This window comes from Poecile atricapillus, chromosome 3 (genome assembly GCF_030490865.1).
Source record: "Poecile atricapillus isolate bPoeAtr1 chromosome 3, bPoeAtr1.hap1, whole genome shotgun sequence".
NCBI lineage: Eukaryota > Metazoa > Chordata > Aves > Passeriformes > Paridae > Poecile > Poecile atricapillus.
Window position 1 is genome coordinate 87,873,960 of NC_081251.1, and position 26,260 is coordinate 87,900,219.

General features: G+C 38.8%; 1 protein-coding gene across 2 annotated transcripts in view; it reads left to right on the plus strand.

The window, feature by feature from the left end:
* RBKS (ribokinase) overlaps positions 1-26,260 on the plus strand; it is a 79,941-nt gene that overhangs the window by 44,328 nt on the left and 9,353 nt on the right. For both annotated transcript variants that reach the window (XM_058836506.1, XM_058836507.1), the window contains 2 exons: positions 4,245-4,336; positions 13,986-14,174. In XM_058836506.1, the coding sequence (XP_058692489.1) occupies positions 4,245-4,336; positions 13,986-14,174 (281 nt within the window). The remainder of the gene's footprint in view (positions 1-4,244; positions 4,337-13,985; positions 14,175-26,260) is intronic.

The window sequence follows — 26,260 nt, forward strand, 5'->3', positions numbered from 1 at the left end:
GCGGAAGGAAGGAAGGAAGGAAGGAAGGAAGGAAGGAAGGAAGGAAGGAAGGAAGGAAGGAAGGAAGGAAGGAAGGAAGGAAGGAAGGAAGGAAGGAAGGAAGGAAGGAAGGAAGGAAGGAAGGAAGGAAGGAAGGAAGGAAGGAAGGAAGGAAGGAAGGAAGGAAGTGGCGGAAGGAAGTGGCGGAAGGAAGGATGGAAGGAAGGAAGGAAGTGGCGGAAGGAAGGAAGGAAGTGGCGGAAGGAAGGAAGGAAGGAAGGAAGGAAGGAAGGAAGGAAGGAAGGAAGGAAGGAAGGAAGGAAGGAAGGAAGGAAGGAAGGAAGGAAGGAAGGAAGGAAGGAAGGAAGGAAGGAAGGAAGTGGCGGAAGGAAGGAAGGAAGGAAGTGGCGGAAGGAAGGAAGTGGCGGAAGGAAGGAAGTGGCGGAAGGAAGGAAGGAAGGAAGGAAGGAAGGAAGGAAGGAAGGAAGGAAGGAAGGAAGGAAGGAAGGAAGGAAGGAAGGAAGGAAGGAAGGAAGGAAGGAAGGAAGGAAGGAAGGAAGGAAGGAAGGAAGGAAGTAAGTGGCGGAAGGAAGGAAGGAAGTGGCGGAAGGAAGTGGCGGAAGGAAGTGGCGGAAGGAAGTGGCGGAAGGAAGGAAGGAAGGAAGGAAGGAAGGAAGGAAGGAAGGAAGGAAGGAAGGAAGGAAGGAAGGAAGGAAGGAAGGAAGGAAGGAAGGAAGGAAGGAAGTGGCGGAAGGAAGTGGCGGAAGGAAGTGGCGGAAGGAAGGAAGGAAGGAAGGAAGGAAGGAAGGAAGGAAGGAAGGAAGGAAGGAAGGAAGGAAGGAAGGAGGGAGAGCGGGAGGGAGGGAGGGAGGGAGAGGGGGGGGGAGGTGGGTGGGGGGGGAGGGAGGATAACTATATGTATGAAGTAGGTGTAAATTTTAGTGGAAATCTGACTGGATAATTAAACGGTTTTGGTGGTCAATGGTGTGAAGCTGCTGCTGCTCCAAAAGTCTGGTTTGGGACTTCTCTAATAACAGACTCCATAAAAGATGGCTGATAATGCCCGGCATATTCATGCTGTCATGAAGAATGAGCTGGAAGCACCCTTAGTTAAAGGTTCCATGTCACTTTCAAGAAACAGATCTATTTTTTGCGTGCTTCAAGCTTTTAATCTTAGGCTACAATTTTTCATAACTGCTGTTTGTCTGTGGTTAAACTCTTTGTAATTTCTGCCAAAGCACTATGGTTGCAGAAACCAGGCAATGAAAAATGCCTCCTACCCTACCCCAGTTTTTGAATTATGAATACCAGCTACCTTAAAATTTACTTAAGTCTTAATAACAAGGAAGCTTTCTTTTGAAGATAAGCCTTCACAATGGTATGGAATTACATATCTTTACAATTATAATCTGCCTGATTTTAATTGTATTGTCAACCTCTAAAAATAAGTACCTTTCACACAGACATCAGAAAATTGTTAGGAGCTTCACAGCTAGCTTCCCCTGAGCATCTGTTCATACAGGCACTTGTCCATTTGGGCACCATGACTTCAAGTGTAATTACTGAATCTGGTTTTAGGCAACTTCTTTTCTTTTATACTGTTAAGGATCTGTTATAGGTTCAGGAAGCACAGAGCAGGAGCTTGCTCAATTTCAACACAGAAGAGACAAAGCTACTTGGGAATGGGGATGGAGAGTTGATTTCAGGCAAAGGAAATGTAAGGAGAGATTTTCTTGATTTTTGGGGTAGCAGAGGAAGAAGGAAGGGAGAAGCTGGAAGAGGAACAAAATTGGAACAGAGATTAGGAATTGTTGAATAGAGATTGGAATACGGAGGTAGAGTCAGGGAGCAGACTGTGGGCACTGGAAGTGGGAAAAGGAATTGTAAGCCATAAAGAGATATGATGTGGTGAAAGTTGAGTGAAAAAGGTTACAATTGCATAGTTCCTATGCAAGGAGGCATAAAGAATAAAAACTCGTTGAGGAGAGTGGATCTTGGCAAAGGGAAAGAAGTGCCAAGTTCGAGGAGTAGTCCTATAGGAATCTCATGAGGTTTAACAAAACCAAGTACAAGGTGTTGTACCTAGATGGAGCAACCCTGTATCAACACAGGCTGGAGGATGAACGGGTCAAGAGCAGCACTGGGGAGAAGGACTTGGTGGTACTGGTGCACAAGAGGCTGGACATGAGCCAGCCATGTGCACCCACAGCTCAGAAAGCCAAACTTGTCCTGGGCTTCATCCAAAGCAGCATCGGCAGCAGGGCCTGGGAGGGGATTCTGCCCCTCTGCTCTGCTGAGACCCCACCTGGAACCCTGCATCCAGCTCTGGGGACCCAGTACAGGAGAGATACAGAGAGATTCTATTAGAGAGAATCCAGAGGAGGCCACCTCCTGAAGATGATCAGAAGGATGGAGCACTTCTCCTATGACCAAAGGATGTTTGTTCAGCCTGGAAAAGTCTTAGGGGTAACTTAATTGCAGCCTTCCAATAGCTGAAGGGAGCCTATAAGAAAGATGGAGACAAACTTTATACAAAGCGTTTAGTGACAGGACAAGGGGAAATGGCCTTCCAGCCCAGGCCATTCTATGATTCTGTGAAAGAATTTCAGCAGAAAATAAGTTCCTCAGGAGAACCAAACAGATTATCCTGCTCAAAAGCCATGCTCTTCTTCAAAACCTGAGAGGTTCTTAGGGTTCCTCTAGCTCCTCCCATGCTCAGCAGATAGTAAATACGGAAGAAAACTAACAGTAGTGTATTACATTGTGTTCATGATGAGTCTGTGTTACTTAAAACCCAAGTTGGAACACTTTCAATGCTGCTCCTGACCCATGCATATGCCAGTGTACCACGCAACTGTTTTCCAGTATGTGCTGCTTGTTCGTTTTACCTCGGAAAGTATACTTTAAAGTTTTATGTTTAAGAAAACTTCATTAGTGTTGCAGTTAAGAAAATAGGAAATGCAAGAGTTAAGGTTGCCTGTGAAACCTTAATTTGTCTCCTTTCTGCATATGTATTATGTTGCAGTCTTTAATTACATGATCACATGCTGTTTTTCAGTGGTATGTGATCATATAATTAACGAGTTTATTATAATACATACTGTATTGTAATTATATAAGGGAGCCAAATTAAGATTTCATTTGAATTCCTAATCCTGGTGTTTTCTGACTTTGCAGTAGAAGTCTTTGTCACTTTAATGCTGTTCTTAATGAGGCAGGTAGAGAGGCATGATAAAGTTATAAGGTCAAAGGTTATAACTTTCAAAGTGTTAGTGTTAATCACCTAAACTTCTTGATACTCAGATTTTAGAAGTCTCTGTGCATCTTTTTCTGTTTTGTCTGAACTGGGATTCAGAGATGTTCAAGGGGTCTGACTATTACATGCTATAGCTTACAGTCTAAATATGTGTTTAGGACTGAAAATTTAGGCATCCAAATTGGAAGATTTGATCACTGACTATAAGGAATATTTCTGAAGACTGTGTGCTTTATTTAAAAATGATGGCCTTGTGGTTAAGACACAAGTATTAATCATAGAATTGGCAAAGTAAAAAAACCAAGGCTGCAGACTTCCTGTGTTAATAGTGAATAAGTCACACTGTCCTCATGACAAACCTTTGCTGCTGCTACAAGCCTTAGGCTACTACAGTTTAAAGTTGGGTTAACTAACTTGTTCTACCACATGTTAGGTTTAGGTCTAGCTCTGCCAGATAGCGTATAAAAAATATACAGTGCCTTGTCTACACTACAGTTTTATAATGTGGCATTTTGAACAAGTTAGGTAACACATTCAGAAGCACATTTAACTTGTCTGGACATGCCCTTCGTTACTCCATAACTAGTGATTCTTCATGCACAGAACTCAGGTAATGACACTGAAAAATTCTAGAACTAAATCAGTTCTTGTGAAACTTATTAATATAATGGAAGAAGCATCATCAATTAAACAAATTGCATTAATGTCTAAGTATTTTCTCTTTTTAATTTAATAATTTCTTAGGTTTTTTTCTGTTACTCTTCTGTCAGGTTCCCATCATGGCAGGTGCCTGCACATTAATTAATGGAACTTTAATATAATAAATAAAGCTTTTAGCATTTATATAAGACAAGGAAGCAGAAACTGAGAGTAATTTGTGTGTTAATAATAAATATTGGGGTCTGCGATTGAAACACAATGGTCTTTCAAATGATGGTTTATGAATCTAAAACACTCCAGATTTAGATTATCTTTTATTTTTTTCTTTTTTCTTTTTTTTCTTTTCCAGTAAAGACTTTGTTTAATCCAGCTCCAGCCCTTGCTGACCTAGATCCCCAGTTTTATACCTATTCTGATATCTTCTGCTGCAATGAAACTGAGGTAATGGTGATATGTCATGTTAAAGAAGGAGTCTTAAGCAGGGAAATTTCAGAAGGATACTCAGAAATGCAGCATAGGGAGCAGGAAGATTGAGCCATGCTCCTCTTACACAGGACATTTGGAGTGACAGGTTTGATTCCTGACCTAACCAGCAAAAAGGAGTATTCTAAAACAACTTTAGCTTGCACTTGAAATTAAATTAGCTGTTTGCAGCAGGAAAGTTGGGTCCAGTCTTCCTTACAAGTAGATCAGCAAAACATATCCATAAAAGGACAGTTGTTAAATGTTATCACTGAGTGGTAAATATTAAAATAGAGTCGTGTCCTTGTTCTGTGGTCTCGTGATATGATTAGCAGGAATGCATTAGCCATAGTGCTCTGACAGTTTTAAACTCTCTTGCCAGGAGGTGATGCACGCTTGCTGCCCTTGAGGGTAAATAGAAGCTTCATATGCCTCTTCCTGTCAGATTTGTTTTCAGTAAATCTTCTCTGGCCTTCAACTGTATCTTTTTTCTTTTTTTTTCCCCCCTCCTGTTTCTCTCTTTTCTAATTCAAGTGTTATTTCTCCCAAAGGAAACTTGTTTTGTCATGAGACAAATTAACCTCATCTCACAAGACCTTTTTTTGAATTTGTTACTTATTAGGACTAGGCATGCTGTGTTCCTTCCCCTCACCCTCTCTTTATATAAACAGGAATGTGGGAGAAGTAACCTAGTGGATAGGAACCATGCCTTGATCAGAGTTAAAGTTATCTCTAAGAAACATGATTTCTGCAATGAACATGATCCCTTTGGGTAGAGAGGAGGGGGAAGAGCTAAGAGAAGAGCATGGCCCTGCTTACTTGTAACCTTTTTTGTATGATGACAGTGTCTGTCAGTGTAAATGTTTGAACTCAATTACCCTCTTTTGAAATCTCTATTAAACTCCATCACAGACTATACCAGAAGTTCACAGTCCGTGAGTCTAATAGCATTTAAGGGTCAACCTAAGTAACCCAAAAGGACATCTAAATTTTATTCTGGCATGTTTCATTATGTATCTGCCAAGTTCGCATTCTCCAGAGAATTCAAGAATTAGCAAAACAGCAAGGTGGGAGATGACATATTCTTCAGGTCTCTGGAAGCCAGAATTTCCAGAGTAACTGTCAGTGATTGTCCTGGGGTGACTTTATGATACTGGTATCCCCAGTCGTCTGGTTTATGTTATATATTAAGTTCTGCACCTTTAAGACTGGCTCTGAGAGCAAGAGAGGGGGTAGAAGAAGCGCGCAGTTTGTGTTAAGGAAAAACATCACTCCCACACATCCCGCTCCTGGACTGTGGTGTCTGCAGCACGGACAGACAGCGGGACAGAGCTTCTCTCTGGCTTTTAGTTAGCTTTAGCTAGCTGAGGCAGAGGAGTTCCCTGGACCTTTGTTTTTTTCCCAATTTTCTTGGATCTGTGCAAACCTGCTCTGGACTGAACACCCAGCCAAACCTCGGGAGCTCACGCCTGTGGCCCACCGGGGCCTGGGCCTCGGCACTTTCCAGCGCCAGAGGGACTGATAAGAAACTGAGCGAGCCGTTCACCACATGAAAAGGACTTTTCTTCCTAGATTTGCCATCCCATCGAACAACAAGAGGTTTTATTATTTAATATTACTCAATTTCTGTTAAATAAACAGCTTTTTCCACTTCTCTCCAAAGAATTTTTTTTTTCTTTTCCCGGACCAGAAAGTGAGGAGAGGCATTTCCCTGGGGAAATCCCCATTTGGAGTTTTCCTTCCTAATTTGCCCTAAACTAGGACAGTGATACAGTTTGAGTCTCAGACATTGCCCAACAGATATCAGAATTCAATTCTATGTGATGAAAGGAATGCTAAAGCAAGGTATTTATTCTTGCAGAACACCAGTATCATGTTTTCTTAATGCTATCAGAAAGCTCTTATGCCCAGACTGTGCCTCTGGATTGGCTAAATGGTGCAGTGGCTCACATTTTGGGCTAAGAACATCCATACTCTCCCACTATTTAGTAAACATCATTTTTATTTGCTTTTTTCATAATGCCACTTGTTAATCCTTTTCCCCCCTGCAAAAACTTATCCCCCATATGTTAGAAACAAAACTTTGTTTTTCATTACTCCTCTATTTCTGACTTTTCCCTCTTTGCATCACACATGTTAAAGTTTTCCTTTTGTTGTATTTTTTTGCTAGGGGACAGTCTTGAAAGAGACATTCTTTGAGAGGTGTAGCTTGCTGGATCTAGGGGTAGTGTTATTACCACCACATGGAGAAAAGAAAATTACTTCTATTTAAAGAAAAATACATATACATTATAGGTGTATAATTATAATAGATCTCTGTTTACTCATCTACCTTTCCCTGCAGAGCTGGGGGTTCTTTGCATTCTTTTCTGATATTTTCTTTTAAAAAGTAATTACCATGTGAAGATAGCTAGGATCACTGGATGCAAGGTCAGGCACAGAAATATGCTCTCTGCTGTTGAGGAGGCTCATCTCTTCTGAATTTATGGAAATGTTAGACATATGGGAGTTCCTGCCAGCCATAAAATGGGAGCATAAATCCAAGTGTAGGACTCCTACAGCATATTCTGAGAACAACAATGGCTCATAAATATCTTTGTTTTTAAAAACAACCTTTTGAAACTTTGCAGTGAAATTGATTATGTTAGCACAAGTGTAATATTCAATTTTGTTTGATTTCATTCTCTCTGTGTGTCTGATTGGTATTGAATTGATTTTCAGGGATGAACTATTGCCATTGTTCCTTTCTTTTTGCTGAGAAAAAAGTGAAAAATCAAGCATTTGTTTTTCTTATGTCACAAGTTTGATAGTAGTTTTTTTAGTAGTTGTTGTATGTTCAAATACCATCTGTTTTCTGTTTTCTTTCATGATTTTCTTTAATTTCGGATTTCTGTAATGAATACACTTTAGAAGTTTGATATACAGATAAATGTTTACATACCCAAATAAAGGTTAGCAGTCACATCTCTGCATGGCACTTATAAACAAGAAGTTAATTCTACAAATCTTAAAGATAACTGCCTCTAAAACATTCTTTTTAACACGGATATGTGTTCCAAGACAAGATAAAATTTACACAGCTTTTTTTTTTTCTTGCTTGGTTTGCCTTTCTTAGTAATTTATATTTACAAGTATTCATCACAATTTTATCATAATGTACCTCTCTTTCTTGTTCACCAAGAAATACATTTATATTATAAAGTCCTGTGGTTTGAGGATAATAGATGAACAGTATGTTTGTAACAGAAAATTATGTTAGCTGTCAAACAGAACACCAGCCGTATAGTTTAAGATATCTCATAGTCTGTGTGTTTGTATTATTAAAGATGAGAAAAAGGGGATGGTCCCTGTGTTTAGCTGCATTATTACTGAGTCAGAAGTTTCTGTTATTTACAGATCTAAAGGTCGGGGTCTTGATCTGCAATGCCTTTGTCACGGAATAGAAGTTTAAAGATGTCCGCTATAATATCAGCCATAGAATGTTGGCTCTCAAACATGCAAATATCAAATACAATATCAACACTTTATATTCCATTTTTTATTAAATGTTTTAGGGTTTAATGAAATCCTATGCAGTATCTGGTATAACAGCATGGCTTGTTCTTATGGATTTACGTGCTAGAGAGAAGCAAAGAAAATTACACTATCAGTGAATTATATACCATTAGTTTGTCTGGAAGCCTCTGCACAAGCTGTTTTTTTGACTCTTGCTTGTTGCAATAACCGGTTTTTTTTTGTCTGACATTACTTTCTTTTTATGTGGTTTATGAACAAAAAAGTCAGAACAAATCTTCAAGGTTATCAGTTCTTTCTTACTTAGCCTGTAGTTCAGTTTTATCTTTTCCCAGAAAGATCAAACTTGTTGAGACTAGTTTGTTAATTCCCAGATGTAGCACAGCCTAATCCCTGAGGTTTGTGCAGGAATGTGCTAGTTCTCCATTCCCTTAATTCTTCTAATGAAAAATAAATGTATCCAGTGTAATCCTGGTGAAGACTAATGGTTGGTCTTTTAAGTCATCTATAAATGTTGAAAAAGAGACAACCCTATACAAGACAAGCTCTTTGGAATACTTACCATTTTTTCCCCCACATTGTGGTTCCTTGCTGCAGGTGGCTCTAGGCGTAACCACAATGTCAGTACTGCTCATGTGTCGTTTTTCTTTCTTAATGTGTGCATGCAGTTACATAGCCCTGCAGGTTAGGAACCAAAATATACTGCACATCAGCAATTTCAATTTGATCCTAAATGTTTTGAAGAACAGCTGCTTCTCTGTTGAAAGAATACTGAGGAGCCCTTCAGGACAAAAAAACTTCCTGAATGGTTACAGCAAATGATTGAGTTTGACAAGCTATTTTTAATGCAAAATTGGAAACTACTTTCTCCCTAATATAAGATGGGTATCAGACTTCTGATCTAAAGAAGGCCTTGCAAAGATTTCATTAAATGCTAGCAGAATACTTTGGAGCTTCAATAGTGAAAAGCAGTACAAGTTAATTGCCAATTTCATTAAAGCTGTAAGATGTGTAAAAATAACACAGACAAACAGATACATTCCTACTGTTTCCTTTTAAGTATTGCTGTCTATTAACAGGGGATAGATAATTTCTTGGAATAAATATTTGTTAGTATGTCCAGAATCAAGAGACATTATTGCCTTTTGCAAGATTCGAAGAATATGAAGTTTATAAAACTTTGTAGCCTGGGATAAGGACATTTAAGGTAATTCTTATTAATATAGACAGATTAATACTAAGAAAAATCTTCCTTAAGAAAATATAATTGATCTCTCTAGGAGTCAAAACAAAAGCAGGTCCTTTAGAAATAAAAAATTTCAGAACATCTGTTGAACTTGCCTTTTGTGTTTTAAGTAATGGAAAGCTACTGTTCTGCCATTACGTAGAAGTTGCCAGTAATTCACAGTATATTTTATTTCCATCTTTGTCCTAAAACCCACTGCTAGAAACTGAATTTTCCCATATTTAGTCTAAAATGAAAGCTCTTACTTTTGGGAGTGAAATTAATACCTTCAGGCCAATTAATTTCAATCAGTTTTTAATTATTCTAGCACAGTAAGTATTTCTGCCTGTATGTCTGTAAAAATTTTATAATTTGAAACAACTGCAACTAGCTTGGCTTGTGGCATGACCTTGCAATTTCTTATACATTAAATCTGTTGTACTACTTCTTGGGGACTGTTCACATGTTAGAATTAATGAGACTGAGTTCTTGTTTTGTCATTTGCAAAAGAAATCTCCTAAGGTACAGGCCAGGTTTGTAGCTGACTTACTGTGTTTAAATATTTGAAATTAAAAGTATTTGAAATTATCATATGTAGTGTTACATGCATTAGCCTTAAAACTGGGACAGTTTCCATGCTATTATTTATTATTTCTCTTCCAGTAGTACCTGGCAACATTTGCAAAGTTGTTATTCTGCTAGGTGCACAAAACCCAGTCCAAATGATAGACTGCTCCCCAAAGAATTAATACTTCTTTTTATTTCACCAGTTTATATTTGCTGAGGATTAGAGGATTGTGGAAGTTAGGAACAGACCTCTGGATGTTCAAGTGGTCCAAAACCCTGATGAAGCCTGTCCAATTTAGGATGGATTGCTCAGGGCTTTGTCCAGTCAAGTTCTGAATCTCCCAGGGTTGGAGACTGCATGACCTCTGGGCATGTATTCCACTGGTTCATCACCCTTGTGGTGAAAAAGCTTGTCCTAATATTGGAATTTCCCACATTCTAGTTTGTGCTTGTTGTCTCTAGCCCTATCCCTATACACCTTCAAGAAGACTGGCTTCATCTTCTCTATACCCGCCGACTAAATTGCCCTAGACAGCAATTAGATTTTCCACTTATCTGGGAGTTCTTCAGGTTGAACAAGCCTGCTTCTCCCAGCCTGCTCTTGTATGGCCTGGTCTCTGGTCCTCTGACTGTCTTGAAGGCCTTCCACTGCAGTGTGCAAGGGAAGTATGGCAGTGTCTTACTTGTGCCAGCATTCCCAAAACTAGGATACAGTGCTGCAGATTTGGTTTTGCAAATGCCAAGCAGAGGATCTGGAATATCTCCCTGGAAGTGGCTGCCCCAAATGTACCACAGCTAGGAACAACTGGCAAATGTTTGTATGCTAGGATCATTCTCAGTTTCAGCCGGTGTAAATTACTATTTCTATTGAAAGAAATTAATTGTTTTGGATCAGCTTTTGGGGGTAATGTGGGACTCGGGGTGGTGTTAATTTTAACACAGATGTGCCTTGCAATCCAGTTTGTTTCCAGGCCACACAAGTGGCTGTTCTGGCACAAGAGAATTGGCCATGTGGACAAGAGTGGTAGGGAAAAAGTAGGGCCATTTTCTTTAATGTAGCACTTCTGGTTTGTGTCAGCTTCCATGATTAGACCCACAGTCTAAAGAGAGATGGAGACTTAACTAAAATTAGTAACAACTACGGCCAAGAACCTTCATATCCATGAAATTAAAAGCTTTAGTTAAATTTCTTTACCAGTCTTGCAAACAAAATCATGAAAATAGTAGGTAGATTAATTATATAATATCCATCATAGCTTTATTCTGACAGCAGTTGTGTGCAATGTTGTCTTACTTTAATAAGTCCATTTAACTGAGTAGTTTTATGAGACTAGCTGCAGAAAAATAAAATTCATTTGCTGTTCTTTTGTACAGTATGATGGCAAATGTCTACATTGGGCTTTTAGTACCGTTATTTATTTTTTTCTTTACATAACCATTAGTTATTTCCCTCAATTGTACCACAGGGTTTTTTTAAAATAAGATTCTACTGAAGGGAGGAACTTAAAAACTCACCACAGTATTTAACATCAGTTGACATTTACCACAATCTCTAATCATTGGCACAGAATCTGTCTGGCTTCTGCTGCTTTTATGATTCTCCCAGCTTGTTCCAGTGCTTTTAGTTGTACCATCCTGCTGTAGATCAGTTAGAAGATAGTGGTTTGAAGCAGCCAAAGATCTACTTTTATACAGACTCTGTTCAAAATGATTTTGTTTATTGATATAAGTAGTGTAAAGATGAAAAGAAAGATTTCTACAAATATCTGTCCCAAAACAATTCTTTCACTACTCAAGCAAAAAATCCTGTTAATCTGGGGCATGGGAAGCACAAAGAGGAGTACTGTCTTAATGCTAAGCATACAAAGATTGTGCATGTCATTAGGAATAATACTATATTTAAATATACTTCATTTACCTTGCTTATGACCTTATGGAAGTATTAATACCAGGCAAATATACCAATATTAGATTTACTGTTACTCTACCAGAACCAAATCCATTTTCCTTCTGGAGACTTTGCAACAGAGGCATAATGTTTGGGATTATTCGCCCTTTTAAAGTACCCTGAAAATTCAGTTTGCCTCTTTCATTCAAGGATTTGTGTTAAATTATTTTTATTCTTTTAACACAGTGCACCAGGTGTTCTGAATACAGGAATACATAGTTCCTGCTCCAGTGATACTAAAATTCATTAAGAGACTTGGACTCTTTAGACATTTGAATAGAGTGTACATACTTATTTTAATACTGTATGTCATCTATCTGTAGTGACTCTAAGACCATTATTAGTGAATTGGTTTTGTGGAAACCTTGCAAGAAGATACATTCAAAAGGTTTTGTTAGATACTTTTTGAAACAAAGTTTTTTAGTTGATAATACTTTTGGAACTTTTTAAAAACTGAAACACATTTAATATGCTTAAACAGTTTATAGTGCAAGAGAAGCTTGAGCAGCATGGTGGCATGCCAAAAAGAAAACAGGACAGGTTCACTTGCCTTCTTTTATATCTTAATATATTCTTTTCTAGGATCAGTGTGGCTAAAAAAAGTAATTTTAAATTGTGTGTATGTGTTGACCATGCCTTGCTCCTGCAGTTCACAAGTTAAAGAACCAAGGTCTGCCACACCAGGCTCTGCCTCACAACGATCAGAGGGACTGCAGAACTTGGTCATGTGTGTTTAAAAATTAAAATTATTAAGTGCTCTGCAAGTGATACTATAAACTCTAGGGAGTGTGTTGGCATAATGTGGTCCTTCAGAGCCCAAGGGTGGCTGCTGTCGTCTGGATCAGGCTTAAACTCAGGAAATGACAGTGGCAAGCAGCGGGCGCTGACTCACGGCTGGGGGCGGTTTGCTTGTAGATGGCTGTAGTAGTTCCTGTCCCCAGCTGCCTGCCCGCCCTCTCTTTACTACAGGCATGGTCTGCGCTCCATCAAGCACTAGTTTAATCACTATAGTTTACAGTTTGTTACATCAGGAATTGCGAGCATTGAATTCAAGCTTCAGTTATGCAGAGGAAGGTAGTTTGAAATATTTCAGCAGCAGTTTCCCAAGAGGCTGAGCTGCCCTTGCAGCAAAGATCAGGAGAGTATGTGCTGAATAGGTTCCAGAGTAAGTTTTCTACAGAAAATAAGCCCTAGGAGTGTGGAAGTTATGCTTGGCTATGAAGCAGTTATCTGAAAATGCTTCAGACTGCATTCGTCAAGATCCAGCAGCAACCTTGTAATGCAACCTACAGTAAGGCTTCCCTTTTCTCAGGCAAGCAGAACAAAATTTAGTAAAGACAGCAAAATGTAATATGTTTGTTTACTTACAGTTGAAGGCATACAGTATTATGCAGGAGAATTACCTGATAGACTGTTTGAGAGAAGAGGCAATTTCTCTTCCTTTTCTTCCTGTTTCATTCTTGTTCTTTTCCCTTCCAAAAAGAAGCAAAACAGCCCATTACACTTGACAATAAAAGTCAAGTTCTTGCCATCAAGAAAGTGTATGAAGTGGTGAAAATGTTGATTCTGAAGTCTTCATTGCAGATTTTGGGAAAGTTTTGCTCTTATTTGGGTGGAACTAGAAGAGAATAATTTTAAGACACAGCTGGGAGAAATTTATAAGCTCACCATCATTTAGAAGAAGAGTTTAACTGTGTTTGTACAGAATCAGCACAGTTGACAGAGGCATATGGACATGGCTGTAACAGAAATGTATAATAATTTTTAATGGACCTTTGTCCAAAGAGGGCTTCAGGTAAATTTTAGGTAGTCTCATCTGAAAATATATATTAAACTGAACAGAGTGGTGAAAGTTGAGCACTTTTTTTTTTTTTTTCCTGAAGTGATTTTCCCTTGTGATGGGCCTCTAGCTTAACACTGAGTATTTAGAAGTGTTTAAAATGTTTCTCACTTAATGATAAATATCCATCAAGGATAGTGACCAAGTTGACTTGTAGCATTTTTTCACATTAAACCACAAAATGCTTTTGCCAAGACTGTGTCCATTTCACAGATGAAAAAACAGAAGCATGGGTGAAAAATGTGATTTTACTAAGGGTTGTATGCCAGGTAAATTGTAGAAGCTGGAACAGAACCCATACCTCCTATGTCTCTTTGCATAGGCTGCTGTATATTAAAGAGAGAGCTGTGCCTGAAGAACACACTGATTTCAAGCAAGGAGCAAGACACAGCTGAATATCAGCACTGGAAGTGGTTTCATGATCATCCTACAATACACATTTTAAAAGATACTAAATACTGTTCTCAAATGCAACTGTTGTCCAAAAATGAATGCTTTAAGATTATGATTTTCTTTTGTGTGGGTTGTTTTCCAGGCAGAAATTTTAACGGGCATCCCAGTTGGCAACCTTGAAGATGCTAAAAAGGTGGGATGCATGCTGTTAGAAAGAGGGTGTAAGCTTGTAATTGTTACTCTTGGAGCAGAAGGCTGCATGATGATATCAGAAGATGAACCCATTGCAAAGCACGTTCCTGCTGGGAAGGTCAGGGCTGTGGACACTACGGTACGTTTTTGTGGTTTAACTGTCTTACTTTAGAAAAGACTGCTTAAGCACTAGAGGAAAGCAGTGAGTAATCAGACAAATCTTTTGGCACTAGAACAAAGGCTAATTTGTTATATGAAATTGATATCTTGTTTCCAGGGTCTCATATATTAAATGTCAATTCACCTGAGTTTTATAGTCTGTATTGTAGATGAGCTAGAGCTATTACACATACTAAAGGTGTAATACTGAAACCTCCTTTACTGAAGTACTTGTCTCTGACTGGCTTGAGCTGCAGTCCTGCTTTTCCACCTTTGCCCTTTCATTTAATTCATCTTGTTTAGAAATCAAGCTATGTGAGAGCAGAGATACTAGTCATGGTCTGAAACTGAATGTTTGATTCTTCTGACAAAGCGTGAATTACTTACCAAGTCTAGCATAAGGTGATTAAAGACATAATTTTTACAGAATATACTGGAAAAAACCCAAAGTTCTTGCTGCTTCATGATGACTGTTTTATGGTGCTAGGTAAGGGATACTTGGTCAGGCGCATTTTAATCTTAGACATTAACAGACTTCTTTGCTTCCTGCTCAGAGCTAAGTGCAGAAAACATGTTCTGTGAAACCACAAAATACAATGCCCCCAGGAAAAGAGAAAAACAGGACAGGCAATAGTTAAGATAGCACTGCTATGAAAAGCTTACCACACTGCACATATGGGGCTATTTTGTGTTCCTAGTATTATCTGACATAAATCCAAAATAATTCCAGTGGAGTTACTGAGAGCAGAGTAGGTCGCATTATATGTACTAACTATACATTTAAATGTCTGTTAAAATAACGTCATATTACATATGTTCTGTTACAATAGTTCATTAAAATCCTGGAGATTTTACCATCTGGTACATTCCATATCTGAATTGCATTAATAACAACTAGTTCTTGTAGCATGTTTTTGATCCATGGACCTCATACTGTTTCACAAAGAGGAAAGGTAACTGCTTAAAGGATGAGGAAACAGAAGCTCAGGGAGCTGAAATTACCTAGGTCAGTAACATGTAGTGGCAGAGCTGAGAATGAAGTCACCTCATCTCAATCAGAAGATTGCTTATAGGTTTGGACTGTGATATTCTGATACTGTGGAAAGTGTTTTTTCATTCTTCCATATAATCTTTTTCTATATAACTCTAAAATAGAGATACTTTGGTTTTATTTTCCTCTTTTACCCCTTTGTCATTTAGAAGTTTGACCTTGGGTTAGTACTGGTTTTTGGAATGTCTTACATTTCTAGTTAGGGGAAGGAGACATCACTGTCTCAGGTCACAGGTTCTTGGTAGGGCACTACAGACACCAAATTGCCTTTGCTTGCTTTTAGCCCAGAATTAGAAATGCCAAGGAAGTGAAAGGCAGAGATCCCAAAGCTGTCCCAAAGCAGGATTTATTAGTTTGGGAGCAACACCTTGTGAACCTGGCAGTATGGCTTCTTGCTCTGAGCTGGTAAATCCACTGGTGCTATCAAAGCTTACTGTTAGAGCTTTTTCTCTATCACAGAGAAGTGATGTTGAAGAAATATGTGTGATCTGCTTCTTCAAAAGGAGAAAATTTCTTCCAGATCAGCTATTGTTGGTATCTTAAAGATAAAGATTTGCTGCTCATGGAATAAAGCAGCAATACTGAAACTGTGGATGAAAAATGCCTTTTATCTTGCCTAGTAGTTTGGAGTTTCATGTCTGAATGAATGTAATAATCCTTTATTTTTTTAAGATTCTTTTTATTTTAAATAAAAACAGTTTCTTTTAATTTACTTAATCCTTGCCCTGCCTCCTTGTGGCCAACAGGTTATTGGCTTCCACATAGCAGAGGATTTTCACAGTTAATTTTGTTAATCTACTTAAATACCAATGGGTTGTTTTCAGTAAAACAGCTGTGCTTAGTTTATTCTTGTAGCCCAAATGAAAAAAATGTGTCTGCCTTCCATTATAAAAGTCTTACAGTGCTTAGCTTGATTTTCACTTCGCCTGAAAGCAAGTGGTTTTAAAGAAATCTTTACAAACACTAAGCAAAATAATGTCATCCTCAACTAACCTGGGTTGCTCTATTATTAAAATAAGCATTAAACATCCTAGTAGGACATGTTACTTTCCTCAAAGCATGTCTACAGTAGATCCTTCCCCAGGGGAAGGATCAGACTTGTATGGTGGCTTACCAAGTAGCCACCTACCCACAGGGTGTGCTTTTAGCCTGCTGTTTGATACTAAAAAAAAAAGTTGCTATCTTAAACTGCCCTGAATTCAGCATCATGAAGGACTAGGCACGATCACATCAGGTTATGTGCCTGTATCTGTGTTGATACTGTTTAGATCTCTAGAAGGTAAAATTACCACCAGAGAGAGAATTAAATGACGTGTGTACCCTATCACAGAATTTGCAAAAGGCTACAGAGTCCTTATTAAAAACCAGACTTTGCCATTTAGAAGATACACATGCAAGGTACAAAATAAGCTTCAAAGTTCCCTTTCACTGTTGAAATTTTCCATGGCTGCTTCCACTGCCCAAAGTCCTCTCTGCAGCACTGCTACTTCTGGTAGAAATTACCCTGGCAATTTCTTCTGTCCACAGCAGCTTTAAGAATTTTTGAACAACAAAACACTGGGGTAGGTACAGCCACAAAGATTAAGAATTGGAGTTCCTTGTCCCAGTTTGTGTACTCCCCATTCTTCATGTTCACAGGTTCACCAGAGACACTAAGGGTTGATAGGATGTAGTGCCTGGTTCTTCCTCCCTGCCCTTGAGGTGGTTAATCTAACTGTTTATTGGCAGAACACTAGGAAAAGCTGGATCCATCTCCCACTCTGTGGTGGAACATGAATCTACAAGATTGAAAATCTGGTGTTTTTCACCCACACTAAATAAATACTATAAAGAGGGAAAAAAGGCCTGTTGATTCTTTTTTTTTAGCACTAATTATCTTAGTGTGGGCTTTAGTAATGTATGCAATGCTTCTCATGACTGTTAGCAGAGCTCTCCATACACAGTCCAAAACATGTAGTGCACGAATAGTTGTTCAGAGGGAAATTTTGCAAGACATGGTATTGTAAAGCTGAAACATCTGTTTCTCTTATTATAGCTAAATAGTGCAATAAGCTTTTGTTAAGAAAATTAACTTTCCCTTCATTTTACTAGTTCCTTCTATCAACATTCTGTATGCAAATTTTGAATAGACAGAAAAATAAGTGAATTATTGAAAAGTCATCCTTGAATTTTCTGTATGACAGAATGATCTGATTAAGCCAAACAGCTATATCAGTTTGTATTTGAAATAGTTGATGTGCACAAGACATTTGACACATAATAAAGTTCTAATATAGGTGTACATTATATTCTATTTTCATTACTTTAAGTAGTTGCTTTTAAATTTATTTCACTATATTAAGTTAAATATATGCATTTACTTTATTTTTGGAAGAAGCTATTTCTACTCCAGGTGAAACTAGTACATGAAACTGCATTAAAATAGCTGTGAAGGATAATTATATAATTCCATTTATATGACACTTCTTCTGTTGGTAGCAGAAGGTTTCACAAATCATTCACAAATCTGATAAGCATTTCACAGAAAACAATAATATACACATATTTTGCAGTTACGCGTGTGTGAAGCAGTTTGTCTGCTGCTGAAGCAGAAGCACAGCTGAGGTGGTGCATGGCAGCTGCTCACAAACAGCAATGGGACATGACTGAACACCATCATGTCAGAATTGTACTTGAGATGAAGGGGATGATCTGTGTGATGAACCGCACGATGGTCCTGGATTTTGACATCTGTTGCTGCAGTAGCCCTGAACAAGCCTTCTTGACAGAGACATACGTGGTCTGATGAGATAGAAGTCCACAACAGCATCCATATTGGAGAATGAAGCTCTGCTCTTTTTGCCCCTTCACCCTCACTCTCCCCCTCTGCTTCTGACAATTACAGAAAGTATAATTTACAGCACTATTTACATCTATTTACATTTACTAATTATAGTCCATTGAAACTGCCAAGGAAAATTTGTCAGAAGAATGTAATTACTCAAAGCTGGAATTTGGCCAGCAGTGAGATTAGTTCCCTTCCATTTTGAAAAAAAGCACTATGGGATAGTATGGAGCTGAGTACTTCAAATGACAGCTAGGAACCAAGTCAAGTCCTTGAGGTGCTGCCAGAGTCCCCCCTGGGGCTTAGTATGTGCAGGCGGACTTCACAGAGGCATTCAGGCTGTCTGGAGCTCCAGGTTACTCAGGATCTGGGCTTCAGAACCATGCCAGATCTCTGGAGGTGGGGCAGTCTGGTGGTCAGTGGCTATGGCAGGCTGTCTGCTGGTTCTGGGATTTGCTCTGTGGTTGCTCCTTGCAGTTGAAGGTGGGATGTCCTGTCTAGGGTCCATGATTCTAATCGGAGAGCTGGCACTGGCAAAATCTCTCCTGTGCAGCGACCTTAGTGGAAAATGAGGGGCTCTCTAAGTAAGCCAAGGCTTCTCCTCTGTTGACCCCCCATTTCTGGGTTACAGCACTTGCTCCCACTTTGGGGAGGAGGTCATCTAGAGTTAATTTTTAGAACCTCCAGTTTGCTCCATAGCTCAGCTTAGATCAAGATGATGAATGCATACTTGCACCACTTAGGGTGACTTTCCAATTTTTGTCTCATCTGGTCTTCTAAATGCATAGTATAGTTGCTCTATTTAAGATCTCTTCATCAGTTGGCCTCTAGGTTTACACATACTGCAGTTGTGTGCAAAAGGTCCTGCATTAGCACACTCACAGCCAGGAGATCAGGCATCTGCATGTCTGGTTTAAGCATATATGTATTTCCTTGAAAGGCAAATGGATGCACTTGGGCACACAATATTTAAATGAAAATTTGGAATAATTTTTCACAATGGTACCCCTAGTAATCACAGCAAGTCAATGGTCCCTCTTTTAAATATAATGGAGACCCTAGAATGTTTAACTTCGCAGTATTTCTAAGCAAAACCATTACATTTACTATGTAATTTCTTGTATTACCAGCATTTTCAGTCTAGTTGTGCATTTTGGATACAGAGATTGCACAACCTGCTCAGAGAAGCTCACAGGTTGAAGTGCCATGCTTGTAAACGTGAAAGTCATTTAGGAGAAAGGATAAAATTCAACATTTAATCTACTCTGCATGAAGTTTTACATGAGCATATGATTTATTCTATATAGTCCTTTTCTGTGCAATATTCTCACAGATATGATACATACTATTTGTCATAATCAAAAATGTTACCATTATTTTTTCATGTCAGTTCTGCAAAAGAAGGGCTTATTGCTAAAATATGAATACTCATCAGATGTTTAGTGTTCAAATCCTGTTGTTTCCCTCAGATTTCCTATAACAATTTTTTAGATCTGTATCTTCTACTGGAGGAGACAATTATGAAGGCTGTCTTTAAACAGTAGATTGCTCACTGAGCAGCTTTGTATTGAACTCTGAAGATGTTATACAACCTTTATTTTAATAAAGCCTCATATAAGTGCATAGCTGTATAATTTTAGATATGTAACAGTATTCAGGCCTGTGCAGCAATTGTGGTCTAAAGAAGGCAGTGTGGTTTAGCAATTTGAGCAAAGGACTGATTAAGAGTTCCAGGGCTCTGCAAAAGACTTGGTGCAATTCCCTGGAAGAGTTACGTGTCTTCTTTGTATTCAAATTTATCTGTCCATAAATTGGAGCTGCTATTAATGTGTTGCATATAAGCCATGAGAAGTCTGTTAGAGATCAGAACAGAACCTGGGAGGCCTTTTTCCCAGGCTTTTCATATAACCTCAGGCCAGTTGTGCTTCTCTGGGGGCTTTGCAAACTCATTGAAGTGCTTCTGCTTGAAATTAAGAGGTCTTGTCTGTAAAAATATGGTACACACTAAAATTCTCTGACTTAGCTGTATCTTCTGCTTTGGAGGAAGCCTGAGACAGAGGAGTGAAGTGGACACTGAAATAAAGACTCAGAATATAAATAAATCTGAAACAGTCCTCCTAATAACAGCAATTCTTTGTCTCCTGACTTTGTGGCCTAACGTCTGAGGCTCAAGGGGATATAAATACAACACTCTGTGCAATGACTAATTACTCAAAATTCTGTGCATCAGCAGAAGTGGGACTTGTGGTTGACTCTAATATTATCAAATGCCTTTGCTATTTAATAATCTTGTAGCCCTACATTATTTAGCATGCTGTTTGCACAAAGAACAGTGATTTTATTTCAGCTATCTCTCAACAAAGTAAAAATGCAGCTGGTAGAAAATGAAGCATTTGGCAGACAATGTGACTGATGTACAGTTCTCTAACTTGCTAAGAAAAGAAAAATGTTGGCTGTTTAACCTTTTCCTACCCAAGGATGTAGTAAGGAGTAAACCTTTGCAGTTTTCCTTTTTCTTTTTTTCCTTAACCCTAAAATGTACAGTTTTTCTTTCTTTTTTCTTTTTCTTTTTCTTTTTCTTTTTCTTTTTCTTTTTCTTTTTCTTTTTTTCTTTTTCTTTTTCTTTTTCTTTTTCTTTTTCTTTTTCTTTTTCTTTTTCTTTTTCTTTTTCTTTTTCTTTTTCTTTTTCTCTTTATTTTTCTTTTCCTTTTTCTTCTTTTTTTCTATTCTCTTTTTTTTTCTTTCTTCTTTTTTTTACTTTTTCAGGTCTTTTTTTTTTTTCCCCCTCATCTTCCCTTTCATTTTAAAGCAAAGAGAAGTTACTACTGAGCAAACATCTTAGTTATCAGTGGAGTTTATTCAGACACACCAACACAGAGTAATTATGCCCAGAGCTCCCATTAACACCCCACAAAATTACAGCGTAATAGCTTCCTTTCTTTAACATGCAACCTAAATAGTTAATAAATAAGTTCAGTTGCATAGCCCGTTTTCTGACTTAGCCTTCTGCATTCCCTCTTTTACAAATATGGAATCCATTGAATTTTGGAACAGAAAAACCATGAGGAATAAGTTAATCTGCCAGACACTCCAATCAGTGATCAGCACTGTAAGTCTAAATAAAGCTTCATCTATTATGTTCTGAAGTTCAGCTGAACTGTGAAAGGGCACATGACTGAAATCACTGCATGTGAGTTGACTCACAGTTAAGTCTAGATGGGACTTGCTTAGTTCCTCATGAGTTTCTGCTTCTGATTCAGGCCTTCTAAAGACACTTCAGTTTGTTAAGGCTTGGTCAGTGACCTAAGGCTATACAGGTATCCAGTGACAAGAGGGATTGCAAGAGTGGCATCCCTCTGCATTGGCAGTCAACTGAGAAAATGTGGAGCGAGCTGGATGCACCCTCTTTCCTCTTTCCCCTTGGAAAGCAGAAAGCTGTATTATCTTCCTTGTACAAACTGGAAAAGTGGAACAAAAAAATGTTAGCAACTGGGTGCACTGAAGCACAGGCTAAAAATGTTTGCTCCAAGTTGTATAGGAAGTCAGAGTGATGCAGTCAAAAATTAAGCACTGGCATATATTGTCCCATGCTGCTTCTTAACTTCTAGACAACATTGTCATGGAAGGAAACACTGTTTATCTGCTTAGTGACTGTCTATTTTAATCTGTAAGAACAAACAATGTAAACAAAATGAGCAAACAGAAGCAGGCTTGTACAGAACAGTTTGCAGTTTTTTCCAGTGGAAGATTCCATGGACCACCCAGGCTTTGCTCTAGTTCTTTTCTCAACCACAGAGCATCTAATTAAATCCCTTTCCATTCCTGACTCTAAGTGAAAGAGAGCCTACAGTCCTCTACAGTTTCTTTCCAGATGGAAATGCATAATTTAACAGAGATACAGCTGACAGGGAGAAGTGGGCCCAAAGCAGTATTAGCATTTGCCACAAATTGCATTAAATTACATGGGGTACTTAATGAAGACATATTATAAAAAGAAGATTAAAGCCAATATTTAGTTTTTAGGCCCCTTCTAAGATTGTAGTGTGCCAGGCAACAAAAAACTCATAGCAAAACTACTTTAGTGATACCAACAGTTGTTTGGTTTTGCTACACATGATCGGTAACAAGTCATGGCATTGTGTCCCATTGTGTCCTACAGCTTTATTCCATATACATGTATACGTATACAAAAAGTTGCTAAGTACCTTACATTATTTACAAAATGGGGAAAGCACTATTCAGACTGCTGTTTTGTAGATAGGGAACAAAACATGCAGACACTGGCTTGTCAGTGGCAAGTGAACCTGTTTCCTTTGGTTAACCATTACTTGTTCTCTATGATTACCTTAAAAAAAATAAGACTTAAGGAAAATTTTTGTCAGGCTATCAGCTGTCTCATTTTTAGAACTGGACATCATTGTAAGTATCCACATAAAGGAGAAAGTACATAGCAATACAGAGCTGCTTTGTATTAGATGCTCCTTGAAGAAGCTGTAGGGAGTTTATGGAAATATGCTATGAGAGTAAGTACTTTGGCTCCACTACTGGCATACTGAGAGATATTACAGTTTGGAAATTAACTCAGTTGATTGTTTTTCTGGACATAGAAAAGTAGGGATGCTAGCAGCATATGTGTAGCAATTTGAGTGTTTCGTCTGTGAGCCAGAACACGGGAATGATACCACCTCTAACATCTGCACCTGAGAATACATTCTCATGAGGTCTAGAGAGGCTGAGTTCAGAAATATCTTTGTGCCATCCCACTTCTGGGATGCTATAGTAAATGAAACAATGGTATAATTTATGCAGGTTGAGAGCAGAGCAGGAAATTACTTTTATTGCTTCTCTTGGGCTAACCATGGAATGCAACACAAGTCAGAATCATTACATCAAAACATGCTGCATCCCTTTTCTGATTTGCTCTCCTCTTGACTTTATGATGAGTCCAGATCAGGGTCTCCTCCAAGAGGATGCTCAGTCCTGGTATGTAGCTCACCCTGCGTTGGAGCAAATCCTGGGCTCTTAGTGCATTCACATGAGGAATGCCAGTTGTAATGGTAGAGAGCACTCTGGGATATCTGAGTTGCAGAAAGGATGAAGAGGAAGGAAGACCAACTGTGTGCAGCCATCCTTTCTAATGAAATTCCTGTAGTTAAAAATAGCTAGTGGAAGCTGGCACTTCTGGCACATCCAGAGCATCACCTTCCCAAGTATCTTTTTCTGGCCTGAGCTGTAGGAAGTTGCAAATGCAGTCTGCTGTGTAATAGTGCAGCATATTCTTGGCCAAATTCCACATCATTTTTTTCCTCTTCATGGTTAGCTAACAAATGTTATATGCCTCCCTTTCTTCTTTAAAACTATTCTCTGCAGAACCAAGTATCATCCTGGCTGTTGTGGAATATAACTTACTCTTCTCAGTTTCTTCACATCAGTTCTGGCTGTGGTGGGAGGGAAGGTAAACCTGGCTCTGGAGCCCCTTGCCTGCCTAGTTGCCCAGAAATGTCAAATGCAGTAATGATAATAGTGAACAATATCAGATTTCATTATTTCCCCCAACAGAGTTTTCAATGCCAAGTAATTTTGGTCACTACAGAAACCAGAAAGGTTTGGGTTGGACTGGTGATACTGCATAATTAGGTTTTCAAAAGAACAAGAACAGAGAAATGAGAATAATGGGGAAATCAGGCTTCTTGCTTTTGCAAATTATAACCACAGAAGATGCCAGAAGTTGTATTTCTTATCAAGAATAAAGGAGTTAATCTTTAGTAGCCTGTCCCACAGAAAGAAAATATTTTACAACTTTCATTAGAGAAATGGAAGGAAACTAAAACTGTAAGTTTTGGTGATTGTAGCAGTAACCTATAGGAATGTCTTTAATAGCAAGTTTGCATTTAAGTGCACTGATTTTGCCAATTCTCTCAGGGCTTTCTTTTGTGTCTGTGTGTTTAAAGGTAGACATGCAGACATAAACCCAGCTATTGTAGAGAAAGTCATCTGTAGAAAAGCAGATTCCCACATTCTGGTTACAGTGTTTGTCAGCTGCCCAAAGGAGTCTATGTCTCCTGTCTATAAGGAGTATTTGTTTTATTCATTTCAAAGCACAAAGAGATACAGAAATACAGGGAAGAGGTGAGGAAATTCTCTGGAAGCTTGGACCTTATTGTTGGCGTCTGTGATTTTGTTACTGAAATCATTAAGCAGGCAGTGTGTTGCTTGGAAAGATGTATTTTACAGGGAATCTCACAGAGAATGCCTTTCTGTCAGAAACAGTGCCTTGGTGGCCACCTATTGCTGAAGACCATGAGTGAGGTGTGGGAACCCTGTTTTCTGCATTCCTCCCCCACAGGTTAAGGACTAGAGAATGAGTGGGTAGCAGAGAACAATACTGTTAAGCACAACCGCAGTTCTGGCTTGTAAGTCACATCTAACTGAAATTCAAGAGAGGAGATACAGCTTGAGTAGTCATCAAAACGATTACACAAACTCAGTTGGAAAAAGAATGCAGGGACCTGGCAAGGGGACAAAGCTGGGGAGAGCTCAGACAAAAAAAAACTCCTGAAGTTTTATGTGTTTTTTTCCCTTCCAGGATGTGTAGCTCAGAGGTAGGCAGAAGCAGTGGCCAGCCAACAAAGGCTGGATGCTGTGGTTTTGAAAGAGGCACTCGAGCATATGGAGCTTTCGTGCAAAAAAAAAAGGGGTTTTGATCAATTCCAGGCAAGATGGCAGTTGTGTCATTCCAAGTGCTTCTCATCAGATTAGATGGGATCAGTAAGAGTGTTTTGGCATTTTCAGTCTGAGAGAAAAAAACCACATGTGGCTAGTAAAATTGTCCAGTACAGATATTCCCTTCTTCTTACTTAACTGTTAGATTATGGGGTCCTGAACCCTTGTCAGCCTCATATGTGATACTGGGTGATACAGTTAGTGACAATTTGGCCAGTTGTCTCCCAGCTGGGAGGGAAACCCACTGCCAGAATTTCCAGTGTGCTATTAAAATACCATGATGCATTTTGGGCAGAGCTTTGGCTATAGTTTCATTTTACTGTTTAATGATATTTGTGAATTAACACATAAGCATGAGCTTTGTTGGGACAAGTGTGACACGAATAGTGAAAGGAGTGAAGTACTACTCAAGGAAATTAGATAAGTGAAGCTTTTGATTAGAGTAGGAGAGTAGCTGCATGTTGTTGAGGCTTGATAAACCCATTTGAGAAGTACAAATCAACCTTCTGAGGAGCTGCTATATTTAGCAGTAGGCTTCCACTACAACTCTTGATTCTGTGCAAGTTCAAATTTTGGGGAAGGACGATACAGCGCATTCAACTGAAAGTCCATCTTCTGTGTATTAGTGGTGATGTCTGCGTGCTTCCCTTTTATTGACACATTGAGGTTTGTAACTTTGCAAGAGTGCCACTGGAGAGTTTTGTGTTCAGATGAAGTGTAATGAGAATTTTCCAGTACTGCATTTTGTATGTCATATGTTTTTTATGTGCACTGCAGAGGAAAAAGAATGTGTGGAGAGTTTATTCTGCTGTTTCTGAGTTTCTATGTGAGGCATGAACTTCCAGATCAAATGAAAGGAGGTCACAGATCTAAGCTCAAGTGTGGAACCAGGGAAGAAGCAGGCAATGAAGGCAAAAGTGAACTCAATCTTATAGAGAAAATTTACACAGAAGTATATCCCAAATTGAAAAATTCCATGCCAAAATATCTATTGCTCCGGTAGCATAGGAATCGGAGTAGTGGTGCCTTGTTTGGTTGACAGGATTCTCACAGGTTCAGCAACATGGATCCATTGTTTTCATAATGGTATATGGAGTGCCTAGTTCAGTGCTCGTACTCCACTGTGTAAGAAAGAAATAAATTTGTTACTTCTCATTAATGCTATCTGGAATTGAAAGGAGTTTATATGAGCATCATCACATTGAATTGTTTCAATGATTCAGAAAATGGAGTGCTCCCTGTGGGTGAATACTTTGTTTGCTTTCTGGGATTAGACTAATAGTCTACTACACAGAATAACTTTGTTCAGTGCTGAGCAGCATACTGGAATATTATTATCCAGGAGAATGTAGCTCTTCTGTGATCTTTCCCAGACTTCAGTGTGCACTAAGAGAAAGCCATCACCTCACTGACACCATGCAGTATTTTTCTTGTAAAAAGTGAGGTAGGAGATCCTCTGTTCTGATCC